This window comes from Ciconia boyciana, chromosome 3, assembly GCF_034638445.1.
Source record: "Ciconia boyciana chromosome 3, ASM3463844v1, whole genome shotgun sequence".
Lineage (NCBI taxonomy): Eukaryota > Metazoa > Chordata > Aves > Ciconiiformes > Ciconiidae > Ciconia > Ciconia boyciana.
The window spans coordinates 108736784-108756476 of NC_132936.1; the positions used below are offsets into that span (position 1 = coordinate 108736784).

Sequence of the window (19693 nt, forward strand, 5' to 3'; positions counted from 1 at the left end):
AGACTGTATATAGATGTATACTCTGTCTCTATATAGCACGTAATTAGCTAAATCATAAGATGTATGTCTAAATCAAACTGTTTGTTTGGGATTGTCTGGTTCTCCTAATATGTGCGAACATGTTCCTGAGGCACACCTGGGGTTTCTCTCCTCTTTAGAGAGCTATAAAAGACACACAATGCCCACGTGTCATAACAAGATATACCGAAGCATTTATACGCTTTAACCTTTATCTGAAGGAAAAAATATTTCGGTCAGCAATCAACACTATCAAACTGTATTGGCTGTCCACTAAGATATAGATAAACAGCAGTGAAATAACCACTTTCACCTACACAAGACCTAAGTGAAAAAGTTCTCGTAATTAAATAAGGATTGAGTGATTCAGTATTTAATATTTTGTTTTTGTAAAAGAATCCTAATTTTCCATTTCTTCAGGAAATAAAGGAATAAAACCAGAATTTTTTTAAACATACAAATAAAAACTATGAACAAGTTGAGCACTTTGCTTATGATAGAAATGCTCTACCAAGAGAGGGCAGCAAAACACCTTGCAAACATTTCCTATCTTATATAAAATTCCCATGCAGTAAGATATACGAGATGAAATACACCATCCTTGAGAATAACTTTAAGTTTAAATTATTCTCATTATATATTGCTGAAGTATCCCTTTGTCAACAAGATTTAAAAAAAACCAAACACCCAAACAAAACAAAAAAACCATACACCACAACCCACTACAATTTAACAGTAGTTTTAACAATTTTATAAACCTTTCAGATAGAAAGCCAAAAATGGCACAGGTCAAAAGATCGGTATGCCAGTAACGCAATCAAGTTGCTTCAACACAACTTAATGAGCAAGGATGAATTTCATAAACTAACAAAGTACTACAGCTTAACAAGTGTACCAGTTGTAGCTTAAAAAGATTAAGAACTCATTTTGCTAATTTTAAAAAAAAGGATAAATTTGTTTGTATTAAAACCCCCTGGTTTTGTTTAGTTAGCATTAGATAATGTAATTCTATTTTAAAATTTTGTCAGAGACCAAAATTATATTATGCAAAAGCATTAGTAGATTAAGAAGAGTCACTACAGATCAATTAAAGAATTTCTGAAATGTCAAGACTTTGGTAGTTCTAAAGCATGGGAACATTCAAGAACATTGTGAAAGCAATACATGAAAATCCTTCAGCCTCAAAGCACAGCATCTAGCTACCAGGACAACTTTTGAAAAAGCTAAAGAGGTACTAAAAATGCCCCAGAAAGCTACCTTATACTGAAATGCTAATTATGCTAGGGCAAAGAGATTCTAATTATTTTAAAGCTGTGAATTACAAGAATCTAAGAGCTAATTTACATTGAATAGTTGAAACAGTGCTATAAAACTAAACAGCATGTCAGTCATACGCAACGTAGGTACTGTTACATGTGGTTTTAGATTCAGAGTCAACTTCAGAGTTTCAGGATAGCTGCTAGCTTTATCATGCATTCTACTCATGAAACTTTCTTTTGGGATTTTAATCAGTTCCATGCCAACAGCATCTTAGGAAACTTCACTTTGGGGCGTTGAGGGGGGCATGTATTTGTTGGTTTTTGTTGTTGTTTTTAAATTAACTTACTTTAATATTGCAACAGCTTTAATGTTATTTCCTCTCTTTTTCTTGCCCTTATAGTTTTGCCCAATTAAAGAGGTATGAGGAGGTATAGTCAGAGGATGAAGAAAGAATCATATTAACAATACTAACTTGTGACTTTGAACTCTATCAGCACTAATCTTCCAGCTCTTTGGGCAGCCAAGAATCAGGAGCATGACTACATTCTTGAAATAACACAAGGAGAAAAATCAACAAGCAGAGTTAGGTACACACTGTTGCATCCCTGCTGAAAAAACCCACATTTTACAATGGTGAAGGTGTTTAGAATTTCTCCTACATGACAACTGCAAAACAGAATTGCTGTTAGTTTACCCAGGTACACATAAAGCCTTCCTAGTTTGTTCTGAATCAGAGCATAAAGGGGAACAATAATTAAGAAGTGCTACTATCTCAGCTCTTGATGTTACATGAAATGAGCCAACATCTCATGTACACCAAGATCCCTTTCTATTATGCCTTTCACTAGCAAGTAGCATCACTACATTCAAGAGATCATCACACGCAGCAATTAAGAAGCTATCCCAAAACAGTATTATTCAATACCTTTAGATCTGTATTGGGGGGGAAAGGTGGTTTTAGCTTCTGCTCCTGGAGGTGAATGACTGACAGCGATCCTCTGGTCCCTTTGCTAAGGACTTCAACATAGTCATTCAAAAGAATTGAAGCCTTAGTCAATTTTCTTAAAATGTGACCATTACCACATGGATTGAAGGGAAGACAAAGATCTCAACTAGATTAAGAAACTTCAATGTTTACTGGTAAAACAACATTCTGTGTCAGAGCAGACTTAATAGCCAGAGAGAACCTGTCTTCTTCTGGAACACTTTTCACATTTAAGCCCATATCTTGGTCATCTGCAGAAGAGTTACTGCAAGTGTCTCAGTTTGTGGAAAGACTGTCCTTCCACCAGAGAAAGTATGCCTCAGCATTAAGCAACTCTCATTGTGTCAAAACACAGAGCTGTTGCCACAAGGGCACCAAGAGAAAAAAACCCCTACATGTAACAAATCCATTACTGAAACAGTTTGTGGAAGCAAATAGCTGTCTGCTCTGGCAGGTCACCTTGTTTCCCCAGGTGGAATTTTTTCTGTATGTTCATATAAATCTTCAGGACTCAAACACTGGCTTGCTTTGCTCTTGGATGTGAGATCAAGCCATTAAATTTTTTCCTAAAAAGATGATAGGAAAGTGCACCAAGAAGACCATATATCAACCTGAATAACAGAATTCAGCCACAAACCCGAAAGGCTTCTTGTCACAAAGCCAGGTACATTAAAAACAGAGGTATTTCCATGAACAGTACAGACAGAAGCATCTTTGTATCACATCCAAATTCAACAGGCACTGAGCTGATAGACATTCCAAGATGAACAGAAACTGGTTTGAAGTATTTGATCTTAAAACTCACTGTAGAAAACAAAGATCCAAGACAAAGCCTGCAGAAAACAAAATATCTTGAGGAACAGACCCGACTGAAGTAATTGCTGCATTGAGTGAAGAGGTCAGCTGCAGGCAGATAATACAGAGTATTTGACAGCTGTTAGTCATCATTTATGAACACACCAATTTCATATTCCATTCTTTCTTGGCTGAATAACTTGGTGTCAAAGCAGGGCATCAAATGACTCAGAAAGATCAATAGGAATACTATCCCCGTTTTGTCTGCTTAAAGATACAACAACAACAACAACAAGGATGGAGAAAAAAAAAAAAAACACTAATAAGATGAGTGTATTGAAAAAGGACACCAAAACCCATCACTTGAGCCACTAAAAAACCTGATGTCGAATTAAAAAAAAAATTCATAAAACAGATTCTCTTGAGGGGAGATTTTCAGGTTTGCGTCCCACATCAGTTTTTCTGCTTTTATTGAAGAACAGTTTCTTGCTTGTGCTGTTACCTATTCTAAAACAAACAAGCGGAAGACAGACACAAGGATGACACCCAAAAGGCAGTATGAAGGCTGACCATTGCTAGCTTAAAACACTGCAGTAATATATTCTGCACTTTATTCTAAAAGTTATTGTTAAGACATTTGTATAAGAAACGAAATGTGATTATAACAAAAGTATTCAACCATGTATGCACCTTTCATTCTGTGCTTCACTAGTTTTTTTTTAAATGAAATGTAAATTTTATAACCCAACATAAACAAGAAATCTAGGAATAATGCTACTATGTGTATAATATCAACCATAATTAAACCTGGATTCATCAATCCAAACCAATGGAGTAGTTCAAACTGTGTTGTTATCTGGACATTAAACTTATTTTTAATATTTATTTAATTGGTAAATGTATGTTTAACGGTTAAAATACATTTACCAATTTAAAAAGTTGCATTGCAATGAGTAAGACTATGAGAAAAAGTCGTAGTATTTCAGTCCTGGAGTCCCCATATGCCTAGACTTTCAGGGCTGCTCTGAGCTCTTGCACCAGCTCCTCTAACCCTGCCTCAATCTATGGAGCAACAAACAAGACAGTAATGTTTGGAGTTTTATTCTAAAATGCTGAAAGCCCCAGCATGTGGGCATAGATACCATTATCTAATCCAACAGTCACTACCTACTAGAATACATCTCACATGATGGCTCTCCTCCTCCCACCACTGAGTCACTGCAACAAACAGAGCAGCTGGCTGCAAAGAGGCTACACAATGCGTAGCTGAGCTAGAGACGCCAGCACCAGATGCAGGGTGACCTCAGCTCCATCTGAAGCATGCTGTCGGCTACAGAAGAGCAGCTACCTTCTGACTGCAAGTAACTGCATGCGCTCTATGGACAGCAATTTCACTAGATACAGTCAACCTACTTTATCACTGTTACAACCGTTTATAGAAAAAAAATTAAAAAGTGAGTGCTTTAACACGTTGATTATTTTGAACTTAGCTGCTAGTTTGAGTTTTAATAGCTTAACCCTCTAATCTTCTTCTGCACAAGGTCAGAAAAGGAAAAGGTGTGTCTGCTATGGCCCTTCAAATTTGCAGGAACTTACTCAAATAATAAAACCTGAGTATCAGCGATAAACTTGCTCTTCCATCTCTAATATTAAGAATTTATTCATCATTCCAAAATTCAGCATTTACCAAAGAGCTCACTCTCCTGTATGGTCACATAAACCTACTGAATACAGATCTCAAGACCTACACATTAATGCTTATGTACCATGGATTGAACACACACCACCCCCCAAATTTCATAATTAATTTACAAAGAGAAAATATAGTCTGAATCATGTCAATACAGATTGCAGATTTCCATCAAACATGGGCAGCCTGCACTGAGACCAAGAGTCTTCATGAATAAAAAGTACACTTGATGCACCAATAACATAACCTCAGCAGAAGCGATCAATATTTAACCTCTTCCCATCTTCCTAAGTGCTCTCAGTTGCATGAACTTCACTTTGCATCATCTAAACTGAACTCTTGCTATATGCTCTCACTAAAACTCTTACCAAGTTACCTTTATCTTTTTTCAAGTGCTAGACAGTCTGGACAGCTTCTACCTGAGCATACTGCACATCGTTTCAGAGAAACCCAGACAAGAGCTAGTCAACTCGATAAAATAAGCAAGAAACAGACACTTAGAAGATCTGTTTGACTGTTCAAAGGCAAGAGGTCTGTGAAGTGAGTTTATGTATATGCTCTGGAACTGACAATTACTTCCAGTTTCAACAGTGGTGAACCTCTCGTTCTTTAAACAGTAGTGAAAGGTGAGTGTTTCAATTATGTCTTTTTTTAAAGTTTATATCAAAGAACACTTTACACTTAATTTAATGCAAAATTATAAAGGCATTTTAATTGATTATGTGTTTCATGATTTTGAAACACTGTGCAAACCTAGAGGTCATTATAGCTATTTCCAGTGTTCAAGCAGCTTTCCCCTGATGGATCACCATTGCATATAACCCTTCCACTGTCAATTTGATTTTCCCTGTACACTAATATTAAGACATCCTAAACACTAGTATTTGGTTCTACAGGTTGCGGTCCGTCATCCCCCGTCCTGTCCCCCCCAATGTCTAAAACCAGGACACCAGCTAGGTATTACTTCTTATTCCATTTTGATCATCAAAATCTGCAACATCACCAAACTCCTCCTGTTCTCCTTTGTACTCATGTATCTCAACTCGCATCAGCGGCAAGGACTTATTTTGTTCAGCAAAACACCAAATAAAATTTGATCGTTCCCAATCCCAATGATGCAGGAGGAACTGCCTGTTCTTATGCTCCCCACACTTCCACAGCAATTCTCTCTTCCACCTTAACTAGGAACTTCCCTCAAATGCTTTATTAAAGCCCACGAACACCACACAAACAGCATTTCTTCTTTTGCAAAAGAAAATATTATCTGGTTAATTATTCTTTTCTTCAAAAGTAGTTCTAAAGCTTTTCACATTAGCAAGGTCAAACTAACAGGCTTTAATTTCCTTGATCAAAAGAGATTTAAGGTCTAACAAGCAGCTTTTATGTTATAAGCTCAAACCACATTAGTCGGAAATAAGAAAATAAGAGAAAGAACTAGGTTTTATCGGTCAAGCAAAAACTGGTAACCAACCACCACGACAAAGACATGAAGAGGCAACTATAAACCTAAAGGTTATTAGATAGAGGATTTCTAATAGAGAAAGGGATCTATTAATGGTCTTTGATCAAACCTCATCAAGCCTAGTTTTCCTCACTTTGATCTTTTCCACTTATTAAATTCAAGTGTTCTGTTAGTTTACATATCTATCTGGCAGAAGCCAGGTTGCAGAATGTCATCTGTGCACATCAAATTTTAGGAAAAAAAAAAAAAAAGATTCTCAACAGACGAAAAATCTACCTCCATTGGCAACTCCCTCAGTAGTATTCTAGTGAGTATGGTCAGGACAGAACTAATTTCATAAAAGGGAACCACAATAACCAAAACTCTGGAAAAACGGAGAACAGTTTCTAATCCCAATTTCATGTTTTGCACTAAACAGAAAAACCCCACAGAACTGAAAATTTTGCAGAAAAGGTAAGATTTCAAAGCGACATTTTTAGAAGTGTTAACTAAGATATTTGTCAGAACCATCCTTCAAGCAACATCCATGTTCAATTGCAGCAATTAAGGCAGCAAATTTGCCAAGGTAGTCAAAAGACTGCTTAATAGAAGAGTGCTCTTCTCAGTCTGCTAAACATGTCAATGTTACCCAACATCTATAGCTATTCAGTACTGTAACCAGACAGCACCCACTACCTCTCCATAAAGCCAGTTATTAAGTCTCTGAAAGGTAGACTTGACAGAACTAAGAAAAACTTTACTGTGAATGGGAAGAAACTGTGAATGGAAAGAAAATGAGGCACTAAAAAAAAAGTCATTATTATGCCAGAACTCTGTTTTCCAGAAACTTTGAGGGCAAGAAAAAAAATGAAGTCTTTAGGATGAGATAAACACTGACTGAGGGGTCTTTTTGCTTCTGTCTCATTTTGTCTTCTGTCCTACTATACAATGCAGAGGCTGGAAAGATCCAAATGGCTGCAGGCTGTCCCATCAAACTACCTCAGCAAGCTCAACTTGAAAAGTTTACACTGATGTAACTTTGACCTGCTGGAAACCCTTAGCTTAGGCATTAAAAAAACCCCTTTGATTCCATCTAAACCATATCTCTGGGATACAAACTTCATGCAGATTTTCTAACACGCACAGCACACAATATAATCATATGACAGTATTCTACTGACCACTCTTATACCGTAAACCAAAAAGCCAACTACTATATTATATTCATATGCCTATCTCAGATTAGAACTGTTTGCTTAGTTATAATCTAATCAATCCATATACCTTTAAAGAAATCCTACTTCATCAAAATAAGCTATTGGATAAATGGCACAATTTCAAAAGCAAAGGAAAACTGGAAACTGTACATCTGGCCACTAACTAGGGAAAGGTCACAGGCTGTGGGAAATTGGTAGAAACCAGGCTACCAGGGACAGAAAGTGACAGGCAAACTTTCCTTCCTTTAAATTATTATAGCTACATTGCTACTGAATTGTGGGATGCAGGTTTTTTAATTTCAGTATTTCCACACGTTTTCAAAACAGCTCAAATAATGTATGTAATAATTACTAATTTACAGGGGAAAAATAGAAATTCTTTTACCATAGTTAAAAATTAAGATTAGCAAAAATCGCAGAAAAAATACTTTTAATCTGTAAAATAAAAAGCATTCCTTTAAGTCTATCAGTAAATAAGAAACTGCTAGCCTTGCCAGCCTTTGAATTTGTACCATCTAAAACTAAGAAGCCTCCCAAAAGATGTTATGAGAACGACACCATATCAATACTACTTTCTAGCACAGTCACGCACCAAGTTTTCTTTAACAGTATCATCCCAATCCACGATATAAACTAAAACTGTAAGCAAACGAAGTATTTAACAATTACAAAACCCCCTAACATTCCGCTGTTGTGTTTATGCGAACTTCTAACATTTTTGAGTACTTACGACAGAAGTCGGTCAAGTTTTGGTCCATTACGTCCCTGAAGGACAACAGGCGGCTTGTATACCTTCATTATTCCTTACAATCTATACACTTTCTCTGTTTCTGGTGTTCTCGGTCTCTTTATTTATGAAGCAGTGATGATTTTGAAGTTATTTATAAACATTAACTCATTAAATTCCCAAGTGTCATATTAGATACCAACTCAGTGACTCATATTCCTGACAATATATTTATCATGGCTTCAAGAGAAGGTAAATTTACATGCACGAGTAGCACACAGAGGCATGCCATGAACTAATCTTTTAAAATGGTATTTGACATTAAGTAACTCTGAAGTTATTAACAAATACATATGTCAGCTGAAGTTGGCTCATTATCAAACAATCAGTGGAATTTATAAACACTGCCTTGACTACCACTCTGACAAAATGAAAAATAACGCATGTAACAAAAAATCCCTTCATTTTTGAGGATCAAAAATGAAAGCTGGAGTGTTTTAAAGCTTGCTATTACTGTATTTAAATGAGTGCAAGTTAAGGAAAATTACAGTTATCTTCAAGAACTCCCTGACAGGGAAAGCATACACCATGTGCTAAGGTTTCTTAAAAGAAAGTAACAAAGTCATCAATTCACCAGAAAAAAATGATTTCATTGACCACCTTATGTGTAATCTTGGCCTCATAAAAACCTCAGTGTTTTAGATTGCACAACTGGTCCTAGCAGCTTTACAGATTGTCATCACTGCACAGTAAACAATGCAAATATTCAAGTAACAAGCTCTGCAGCAAAATAAACAAAGTAATATTACTACTTTAGCACTTTTACTCAAAATGTAAGGCATCTAAATCCTTTCTAAAACAGAGAAAAATCTTTGAACCAAAATAATACACTTTCGTTGGCAATGACCTATTTTAATTCTTTAGTTCCCAATTTCCCCAAGATTCTTGAACACTGGTTATAAAAGTGAAGGAAAACATTGGATCAGTTGAAGAGCTCTCTTTAATATGCCATTCTTCACCAGTCACTCCTTTGGCAAAACATTTCTGAGAAAATGTTTCTATTTGTGCCTAAGAAAACCCTGAAGCTACAAGCCACATAATTTAACTTTGAAATTAGTCCTGCTTTGAGCAGAGGGTTGGACTAGATGACCTCCACAAGGTCTCTTTTTCAACTTTAATTTTTATGGAAGCAGATTTTTTTTCTCAGGCTTAGAATAATTTCAAAAAATACTTTCCTGAACTTAACGCGGGAGTCAGTCAAACACTACTGAATCCAGGTACACTCAAGGGGAGGGATACAAGACCAGCACTTAAAGACAACTATTATCAAGCCACACCTTAAACAAAACTCCCACCCCACAGACACACATTTCACAAGGAACAGACTTAGCAAAGCCTGCCTTTCTACTGATCCACCACAAACCCCATGTTCCTTCCCACACAGTAACATTTATTCCCTTCTCTTGCACTCCCTGTAGTCTTACTGCTCCCCACAGAATTCATTTCTGCCCACACTGCCTTTACCCTTTACTGAGACTGGAAATGTCACTTGTAGATATGTTAAAAGTAATATATACCTAAACCTTTTCTTCCCAACTATTTACTATTCTCTACATTATGGTAGTAAGACTATTGTTATTACAGTCTGAAAGCTGAAAGACAGTTACTACAGAAGAGAAGTTCCAGCTTAGAGTTAATTGAACTGTATTATAACCATATAGTTACAGTAGTAAAGAGACTGGAGAAGCATTTGTGAAGCGTTTTAACAAAATTACATGTTCTTCTTAGGCTTAATGACACAAAGGCAGTACTCTTTCCACAGACAATCTGGCTAGCAACGAGTGAACACTCATTCCAGTTCTCTATCCTTTTTTAGGGGAAAAACAAATCAAAACCTGGACCAGACTTCAAAAAGGACATTATATTAGATGAAAACAAGTAGAGCACAGTGATCAAATGAGAAAGTGAAGCCATAAGAATGCCATCTGATAGTATGTCCTTTACACACAAAAAATTTCAAAGACAGACTTGCAGAACTCTTAATATGGGGCAGCACTTTTTTCTGAACAGACATCCATCTACAATGTTCCTCTGAAAAGTATTTCAGCATTATAAATTTCAATTAATACAGCCTTCTAAAGGAACAGATGGAAAATAAAAATATTAAAAAGCCATTACTGTAGAACAGAAAAAATACCAAAAGAAAAAAGCTTTTTAAAAGTCTGTCAAAAGAAGTGACTTAAAAGACCTTTATCATGACAGCAGACTTGCACATAAACACATCAGACAGATTTGTAATGAGCTTCTTGCTATTTGTTTTTAAACAAGGAGACTTTCAGATAAAGCAATCCCCGCTCAGATTTTAGAACATACCGCAGAAGAGACAGACAAGTATGACAAATTTTGATGTGAAAACTTTGTTCAACATGTATAGCTAGTTTATCAAATCTGTAAAACAAATTATTGCCAAATTAGCAATCTAGTTCTGCTCACCTTTGCATAAACAAACTAAATGCAAATTATCAAAACAGAAAAAACTTCAGCGCCAATTAAACCCAACACGTTAAAATATTTTTCCAGTTACCACTGAAAGCTCGTAAGTGCATTTACACCATCAATCTGGACCACTTCCTATTTATTCAAGGATCCTGTTCCCTGCGTCTGTACTGCATGTGACCTAAATCACTCCCAGCATCCCTTCTGGATGGGAACAGCTAATCTCCTGGGAGTATTTCGATGGTAAAATAATCCAGGATTCCACCACAGGCAGTATGCTTGAGACAGCCCAAGGTCTTGCTGTTTTCACTTAACCCAGTCTGATAGCACTATCCTAGAAGACTTTGCCATTTCATACACCCATATCCCAGACACTCAACCTACAGCACTAACCCATATTGCCACGCAACAAAAGTGGGAATATGGCAACTAGAAAGTTTGTTCCCAGAACTTGGGCACATGATTGATACATAGCGATTATTAAAAGGAACTGAAAAAAACCCGTATGTTAAAAATGCTACGGGCCTGAAAAATATCCCACAGGGCATGGGACAGGGTACAGTGGCTTCTCATTGAAGGGAACAGCTTAGCTTGGAGGAATGCCGACTCGTCAGGGGAACAGGGACTGCTCCCTGAGGACAGCACAGATATAACCAGTATTGCTACAGCTGGAAGTTAAACTAGTAAAGGTTCCATAGATTTATACCCTAAGAGCAGAAAATGACGGTTTCTTTGCTAAAGAACTAATGTAGTATAAAGGCGAACAAGCTTTCCAATACAGTATTTTGATTTAGTGCATCCACATTCAGGAAGAAAAATTGTCATTCTCCATGATGATTTAATTCTCTACTTCTAAAGGTTAAACCTTCCTTCCTTGCTTGCTGCTTTCTTCTTTATAAGTGTGTGTCAAAAACTGGAGACACAACAGTCACTGGAAAATTAATTAGCCTGGTTGAAAAATGACAGCAGTGAAATCTTCCAAGGCTTTCCATCTGATCTGCAACTCTTTCATGACAGGCCAATAGCAATTGCATTGTTTGAATGGGTGGAGATCGTGAACAAGGAATCTAGCTACAATCAAAGTTTTTACACAGGAAAGCTGCACTACTGAAAACTGCAAGCATACAAATGCTGTCCTAATGCAAAAGAGCAATTATAAGTCCTTGACATTTAATTTCTCATCATTAGTGAGGAGTTACTACATTCTTTAACCGAACAGCTGTTCACTTATAATACCGTACCTTCTCTGGATTTCCAATTCTTCTTGTGATGGACCATTTTGTACTTGAGAGGGAAGCTGTGAATTCTGTCGAGGCAATGTAGGACCTAAAAGTGAAGACAGACCATAAATTAGTGATTCGAACTTTTACTTTGCAAAAAAGCACAAAATCAAGGAAAAAGGCCAGCCATCACATGACATTATAGAAACTGTTTACTTCTGCTTTTTAAGCCAAACAAGCTTGACAACATAATATAGCAAATAAAAACTGCAACAAATGTTACCTACATATTTGCAGAATGGATTTATTTCACATGGATGAAAAGGTTTCACAGAAATGCAAAATAAATTTTATATATGATGGATCTTGACAAAGGCTTTGAAAAGCACTCCAAGTCTGAGATTTTCTTAAACCAATAAACAAATACTCTTGGAAGAACAGAAAAGGCTCAAAAAATTAAAACACTCACCTAAATAGAACACTGGAAATGGGGAAAAGGGGGGGAAAAAAAAAGAACAGGAGAAAAAACATCAGAAGCTTATCACCATATTGAGAGAAGGAAGATAAAGTATGTTTCTATAGGTCATAGCAAAATTTACTCAGATTTTAGCTCATCAACTTGGATCAAAGACCTTCCTTTGTGGACAGGTAAGTATTGTGTCCAAAGGAACAGAGGCATATAACGAATGTACAAACTGTGCATTCTGCTAAGCACAAGAAATGCAAAAGAGGACATGCAAATTCATCTTCAACTTTTACTGATGGGCAAGTCTGAATAATACATCCTTCAACTAATTATATATGCTCAACCTGCCTTCTAAAAAACAAAGAGGCTTTTCCACTTTCCTCACAAATGTATTTACAGCACAAAATTATTTTAAAAAGAATTAACAGAAGTGAAGGATGAAGTGTGGAATGGAATACAGTAGATCATTAATGCATTGTTTCTGTAAAAATGGGTAATAAACCAGAAAATTATTTAGACCATAGCTACACTTAAGATTATGGAATTTATAAGCAAGCAGAATTAAAAACAATAAAAATGTATCCAGTTCTGAAAAGTTCCCAAAGCAAAACAGTAATTTCTTGCTGATATTCCACCAAACTAGTTAGAGTGATGGAGTTGTAATGAGATCTCCCGCATCTCAAATATCAAAATGTAGAAGCTGTTTGCCATCTGAACTTGTGAAAGTCATCCAAAAACATGAAGAGACCATGTGTGATATATTGGGACATCAAGGACAGGTCAGACTCAGCAAATGAGTGCCCTGTTTAAAGGCTATACATAAAGGTTCATTTGCTCAAAACAGCACAGTGGTCACACTGTGTTCATAAAGACAATGAATCCTGAGAATTATGAAAGTGTATACTAGCTACTATACCCTACAGTTAAAAAGTAATGCAAGAACTTACTTCTAGAAGATAAAAGCTGTACTTTTCCTAGAAGATAAATGTTCTACATTTCTAGAAGATAAAAGTACTACAGAGGTTGTGTCTTCCTTACTTATTATTTTCAGCAACCGTTAGGTCCTCATACCCAAGTACATGACGTTGCCCTGGATGTACTATTTTTGCTTGGAATATCTCCAAGAGATACCCACAGATATAAATCTGTATTATTTTTAATGCAAAAAATTTAACTGCAATGATAATTAATAATTTAGTTATCAGTGAGTAGAAACATCTGTCATCTTGTTCATCTGGAAAACTTTTCTCATTTAAAACTTCCGAAGTCACACGTCCTCCTCTGTCACCTCCCCTGCATGACAGGTGGTAGGTAGACTTTTATGCCCATTAAGCCATGACTGCAGCTCCCAGGCAGCCAGGCTGTTTGCTGTCTGCACCATGCTGCAGCCTTTCATGGACTTTCAGAAGTAGACACAATCCCGCAGCAGCTGTGTTGCTGCTTAAAGGTGCTATATAACACTACCACTTGCCATATCTAATATACTCCCTTCCCTCAGATCTGCAGTTTCTCAGTATGAAACACATTGACCTTAAAAATTAAAAAACAAAGAACAAAAATAAAAAGAAATGGTCATACTATGGCCATTTACCAACTGGAACTATTTTTTACTGAAAATACAGTAGAAATGAAAACTTCCAACTTCCACCCCTTTAATCTTTAAGAGTATTTAACAGTTTTTTTTGGACAAGGTATTATCATGCTGCAGGAGCTCAGTTTGGACTGCCACTCTACAACCTGTCTGCCAGTGTCCCCCCAGCTCGCTCTTTTGCTAGCACCACTGGAAACAACCACCTAGCTTCACTTGCACTGGCTATTCAAACCAGCCTAGCTATCAGAAAACCTGTTCTCATAGTCTCAAACTTCGTTCTACAGCACACACTGGCAGAAGAGTCATGTTCTCTAAATTCTGCAGAACACAATCATCAGCAAGCCAAGCTAGCGCAAACTGGCCAACCTACTTCAGTAAATTACATGCTTCTTTCATAGCTATACATGCAAGAGAGCCAAAAACAATCACCTGCTCACAATGAACAGGGTTGTTCTAGTATTTCTTACACATTTTTGCCATAAGGAAATGCAACCTGAGTATACCAAAGGCTTTCAAGAAAGAAAAGTTCAGCTACCAATTCATTTGGCCTGTTCTCTGACAAACTCCTCTCTGCAAGTGTAGACTCTTATGCTTAATAACCACCATGCTAATGGACACTGGCAAGTTAAAGGTACATACCCAGTGGAAAAGCATGTTTTAGCCTATAAAATTCAGTTATTACAGCAAACCAAGACCACCACTTCATTGCTAAAATACAACTGTCTGGATAGTGAGACTATAATTTATTATAATTAATAAATAAGCAGGAGCTAGCTAATAAAAAGCTCTCTCAGAGGCTTTTGAACACTTCAAGATACTTCAGAAACATCAACCCCCAAGAGAAGTATTCACCCCCAAGAGAAATATTCACAGATACTGCCTGGACAAAATGTCTGATCCTTCTACAGCATCACTTTATCTTCAGAGACCGGTACAAGCCAAGTAAGAGACGAGGCTGAACGGTCTATTCATTCTGAGTTTTAAGGAAAACTTAACATCTTTCTTTTTCTAAAGAAAGCACAGATGGTGCACTGCGGCGCACTCTGACAGACAGAGGATACAATTTCATACTAATTTGTTCAGCAGCCATTCCAGTTTAAATGCTTTCTGTTTTTCAGCTTCTCACCTTTGCTTCACCCTTCCTCTATGACAGTTCAGGCAACTGTGTAGTGAGAGATGGACTGGAAATCCAATGCATTAAAAATCCCAGGGGAAAAAGCCTGCAAAAAGTGTTTTCACCAGCTAGATCAGGGCCAGTTCTGGTTCTTCACACAGACAACTATGCTGGCATAGCTCAGAGAACAACATCAGACTGCTGGGGGCTGCTTGAGCCAAATGAGCATCCCCAATATCCCCTTTTCAAACCAAAACCAGAGTTGTAGTTTATCAAATTCCTTAACTTCATTTTCACCTCCAATTGACTTCTTACCTCTGTATCTCCATTCAAGAGCTGAATTAATTGCACAACCCCATGAAAGTATAGTTAGCAAGCTGGAGATGGAAACACATGGTTTCTCCTCCCTCAATGCCTTTCGGTTCATCAGTTCCTTCAGTCTTTGCAATTACATTGTCTGCTTTGGAGTTTCACCCCACTTCTTTCAATGTCATCTGCCTTATGCTAGCAGTGTTGACATAGCACCTGGCTGACACTGAGGACATGACATCTCTATGAGGTAATAGCCCTAAAAAAACTCAAGTATCTGCTGTTCAAGTTTGGAACAATACATGTACTACAGGTTATACAATGAGCTACAATGTGTATTTTCATTTGGCTGGACAGGCTTGCTTGGGACCTGGTAACATAAGGATAGGTGAAGTGTTTTTTAGGGGACCGCTGGCAGTCAGATCACGTGAAATCTTCCTCAGAACCCCGCATGCCCTAGGGTTCAAGAAAGCCAAAACACACACAAGAAAACCACTCCTGCAATTACTCTGCTGTTCGGAGTACAGCATTAAAAGACAAAATCAAATTTTTTAAGAATCTAGTACCTTTAGAAAAAACTGGTCAACTATTACACATGAGAATTTTAGTTTGAGGTGAAGATCTCAATTTTCCCCCAGAGAAACAGTTTATATAAACAACTCAGTAATTAAGAATTCCCACTCTTTCATTTCTCAGTATGTTAGTGCCAAAACTAAGCAACATTCCAATTATATAGTCTGATATTCAAATCAAAGTATGACTGACTTTTCAAAGGAAGAATGGATTGAAAGCAGAGAGCACATTAATTTATATAGGCATATGCTATACAGATAAGTGTACTGACTAATCATAATCTTTAGAAAAGGTTTTAATTAAGGACAGTTTGAGTACACCTACTAAGCAAAGAACACACCCCAGACAAGAGTTCAAAACCACAGCAAAAAGATGTATTTGTTGTAGAATAGAAGAACTTTAAAAAAAAAAAACAAAACACCAAACCACCACGTTTTACTAAATGCTTAAAGGTTTTCTGAATGAATGAAAAGCAGTCTTTTTCAGAGATCTACACTAGGAAGTAGTAACAAAATTATGGTGCCTCTCTCCCTTGTCTCTAGCTCCTTCTCCTCCCATTCAGAGCCTGTCCTGCTCTAGGACATTACAGAACAAAGGCTGAGGAGACTTGCTAACCGGCCTTCAGCAGAAGCAAAACGGCACCAGTCCTCTAGACCTGGACTTGTATTATGGATTTATAAGCAAGACTATGATGGTCAAAAACCAGACCATTAAAGAGTGACAAAACTGTTCTCCAGTACTTCTATTCAGTGAATCACCTTCCAGCTAAGACTTATCTTTCCTTCAAATATCTACTTCCTCATACTCAGGTACCATTTTGTAAGTACCTTCAGCTGAACTCATTATCTCATCACTTTGATTTATTTTAGCAGAGTGGTGACTATGTTGCATTATCTATATTGAAAGTAAATGCTTTCCATTTCACTTCACAAGCACTTTTACCTGATCAAGGTAATAAAAGGGGCCAAGAATAACAAAAATATTCATTAAAATACATTTGAATATAAGTAGAGATAAGCCTCCTATCGATGCCAGCAGAGCCTTGGAAACAGAGTGCTGATAACCTGGGTGCTAGGCTTGGCTCAGCACTAGCTTGCTGGGTGACCTCGAGCAGGCTTGCGGTTTCCCTCTGCCATCCTTTTGTGCAGAGGGAGACAGAGATAAAGCTTTGACAGTAGAGCACTACAGTTGCTTAATGAAACTACAATAACACAATCTTAAAAAAGCAAGTATTGAAAGTTAAATATATCAATACCATCTACTGCAGGATATTTATTACCTTTTTTTTTCCCCAGTTCTGTCAAAATTTGTTTAAATAGCAACGTTACAGATGATGAATGTCACTTTTTGCACATAATACTAAAGAAATGAGCCTTTCTAACAAAGGTGTATTTCCACAGTTATGCTCATGATTTTATGACAACACCCTGTTCCCAAAAGGCAGCAGATTTAATACAGCTACAATGTCTACTGGTAATATTTTTAAGAAAACAAAATGAACCCTCAAGAGAAAAGCATATGAACATTCTCCAATGTTTATTAAAACAAAACTTTATCCACAAAATGAATGTACTTGTATGTATGTTTGCCATGCAGTTAAGACCAACTACCAAATTTTAATCAAATTCTTTGTGTTGCCCACCCAAACTTTAGCGCTCTCACCTGATACAACACTAATCCTGGAGAACCATGCAAATCAGAAGTACCATGCAAGCAACCCTTAAAAGTGAGTATAACTCTGAAAACTGAGCAACTCTCCCTTCACTTTAAAATACCACAACTAACACTGATGATGTTTTCAATAATCTTATGTGCAATTAAAATAGAACAGAACTATTTTGCCCAATGAACAGTTAAAACTTCCTTTAGATTAATATTTTGGCATATAAATCAGGATTAGTTAATCAGGATTAACTATTAGAATCTAGTAACTACAAAAAAAATTATTTAATCAATCTCACATTTAAAAGGAAAAGAAAAAAAAAAACCAACTTACTAGCAAAAATAGAGATATTATCCAACTTCTGACAACACAGGTAGTAATACCACATCATGTTACTCCCTTTCTGACAGGGAGTGCTGACAGCCTTCTCCAGAGGCTTGCCAGGAGTACGGGTACAGCATAATTACTTCATAGCAGTAGAATCATTTTTCTCTCAAAACAAGTTTTATCATTATGTGAACCACAACAGTATGAGGAGAAGCATTTGAAATCCCCCCCCCAGCCCCGCATATATATTTCTCATTTCAGTCTCCTGTAGTCTCTACACATATTCCAATTAGGCAGCCCCAGTTTGTTTCAGTTTGCATTTCCCAAAGATACTAAATTATTCAATCTATGATATGAGTACGTGCATTCCCCTATCAGCAAGGATTTAATGAACTATCTTCGTTGTAAGAGAGGACCGCACATCAGTATACAGCTGTGGAAAAACCATGCATCTTTCCCCCATAAAGGTTTGATTTGTCCGGTTTAATAACCCGACAACCTAACTTCTAGGGTTACTAATAATGTCAAAGAAATTTAACCTCAATTTTTTTTCCCCAACGTAAGACTAACAAAATAAAGAGACCCTGGAAACAAATAAACAAAAAACTTTCTCCTCCCCCCCCCCCCCCCATTTTCCTATGAATTAAGTGTCATCTAAGGCAATACTAGAACAGCTTCACTGAAGCCATTCCTGTCCTTGTCTTTTTATCCAGAATATCCCAAAAATCTTTTCAAGAACCAATATATAACTGTTAAAGATTAGTACAAAACCCACCATGAATCTTACATACATGTAATTCCATTAGAAAGAATTAGAATAAGGCTTATTTACGGTTGTATGACATCCTTCAGTTGTTCTTTTGCCGCTTTCACCTTCTGCAACGAACAACTCAAAGTAACTCCTCAAATGCAAGTTACACTTATATAAATCTCCTAATTAAGTTTCTTATTCTCTTAGCAAGGCTTTCCTGAGACTGAAGATAGATGACACATAAAACAACGCCAATTCCAGCTGAACTAGAAGGTACTTTCTGCAGCAAAACTGAGTATGATACCCCTTTGTTCCCCCCATCTCCCAGTGCACACTTCCCTTACTTGCCCTTATTCCTTCAAAGGAATAACCCATTTTCTCACACACCAGAGAATTTTCTCAGCCATCTAATTTCCCTTCACTGAAGCTCTTCTCTCATTCCAGAGTCACTTTGATTGCAACACTGAGCTGTACTTAAGGCAGATATGAAAATTTTCTTTGTAATGCAATGCAAAACCTTTGCAGAAAGCAGTCATCTTTACTCTAGACAATTAAGATCAATTACCGAATATCTGAACACACTGCACATGGCCGTAAAGCCAGAAATCCTCTTCAAATGACCTCTTAAACTGATGACACATACTTGTCATTTGATGAAGGTGTAACTTTTGACCACCTCAGAAAATTATTTAATGAGCAAGTCTTTTCAAATTTTCCCCAAATCAATGCCAGAAACAAGTCTTGGTTATTTTTTAATATGTCTTCGAAACAGTATGGGGCAGGAACTTGTAGCATTAGTAGTCTACATTAAAATTCCAGGACAAAGTGTAGTTCTGCGTTGTTGTCTTTCTCTTCTGGATTTGCAGGTGGCCTACAATCTGCTCGACTAGCCAGCAGCCAGCAAGAAAATAGGGTCTGGTTCAATAGCTACTAGCTAATACAGTCACTCAAACCAGAACGGAGTGAAAACACTTTGACTTTTACATTGATTTAAATGTAAATGTCCCAGTGTAAGAGAAATTAGGACGATGATAAGATCAGCACTACAAA

The 19693-nt window shown here is 36.9% G+C and overlaps 1 protein-coding gene across 4 annotated transcripts in view; it reads right to left on the reverse strand.

Moving 5' to 3' along the window:
• ENAH (ENAH actin regulator) overlaps positions 1–19693 on the reverse strand; it is a 102954-nt gene that overhangs the window by 24934 nt on the left and 58327 nt on the right. For all 4 annotated transcript variants that reach the window (XM_072857024.1, XM_072857026.1, XM_072857028.1 and 1 more), the window contains exon 4: positions 11871–11955. In XM_072857024.1, coding sequence (XP_072713125.1) covers positions 11871–11955 — 85 coding nt within the window. The remainder of the gene's footprint in view (positions 1–11870; positions 11956–19693) is intronic.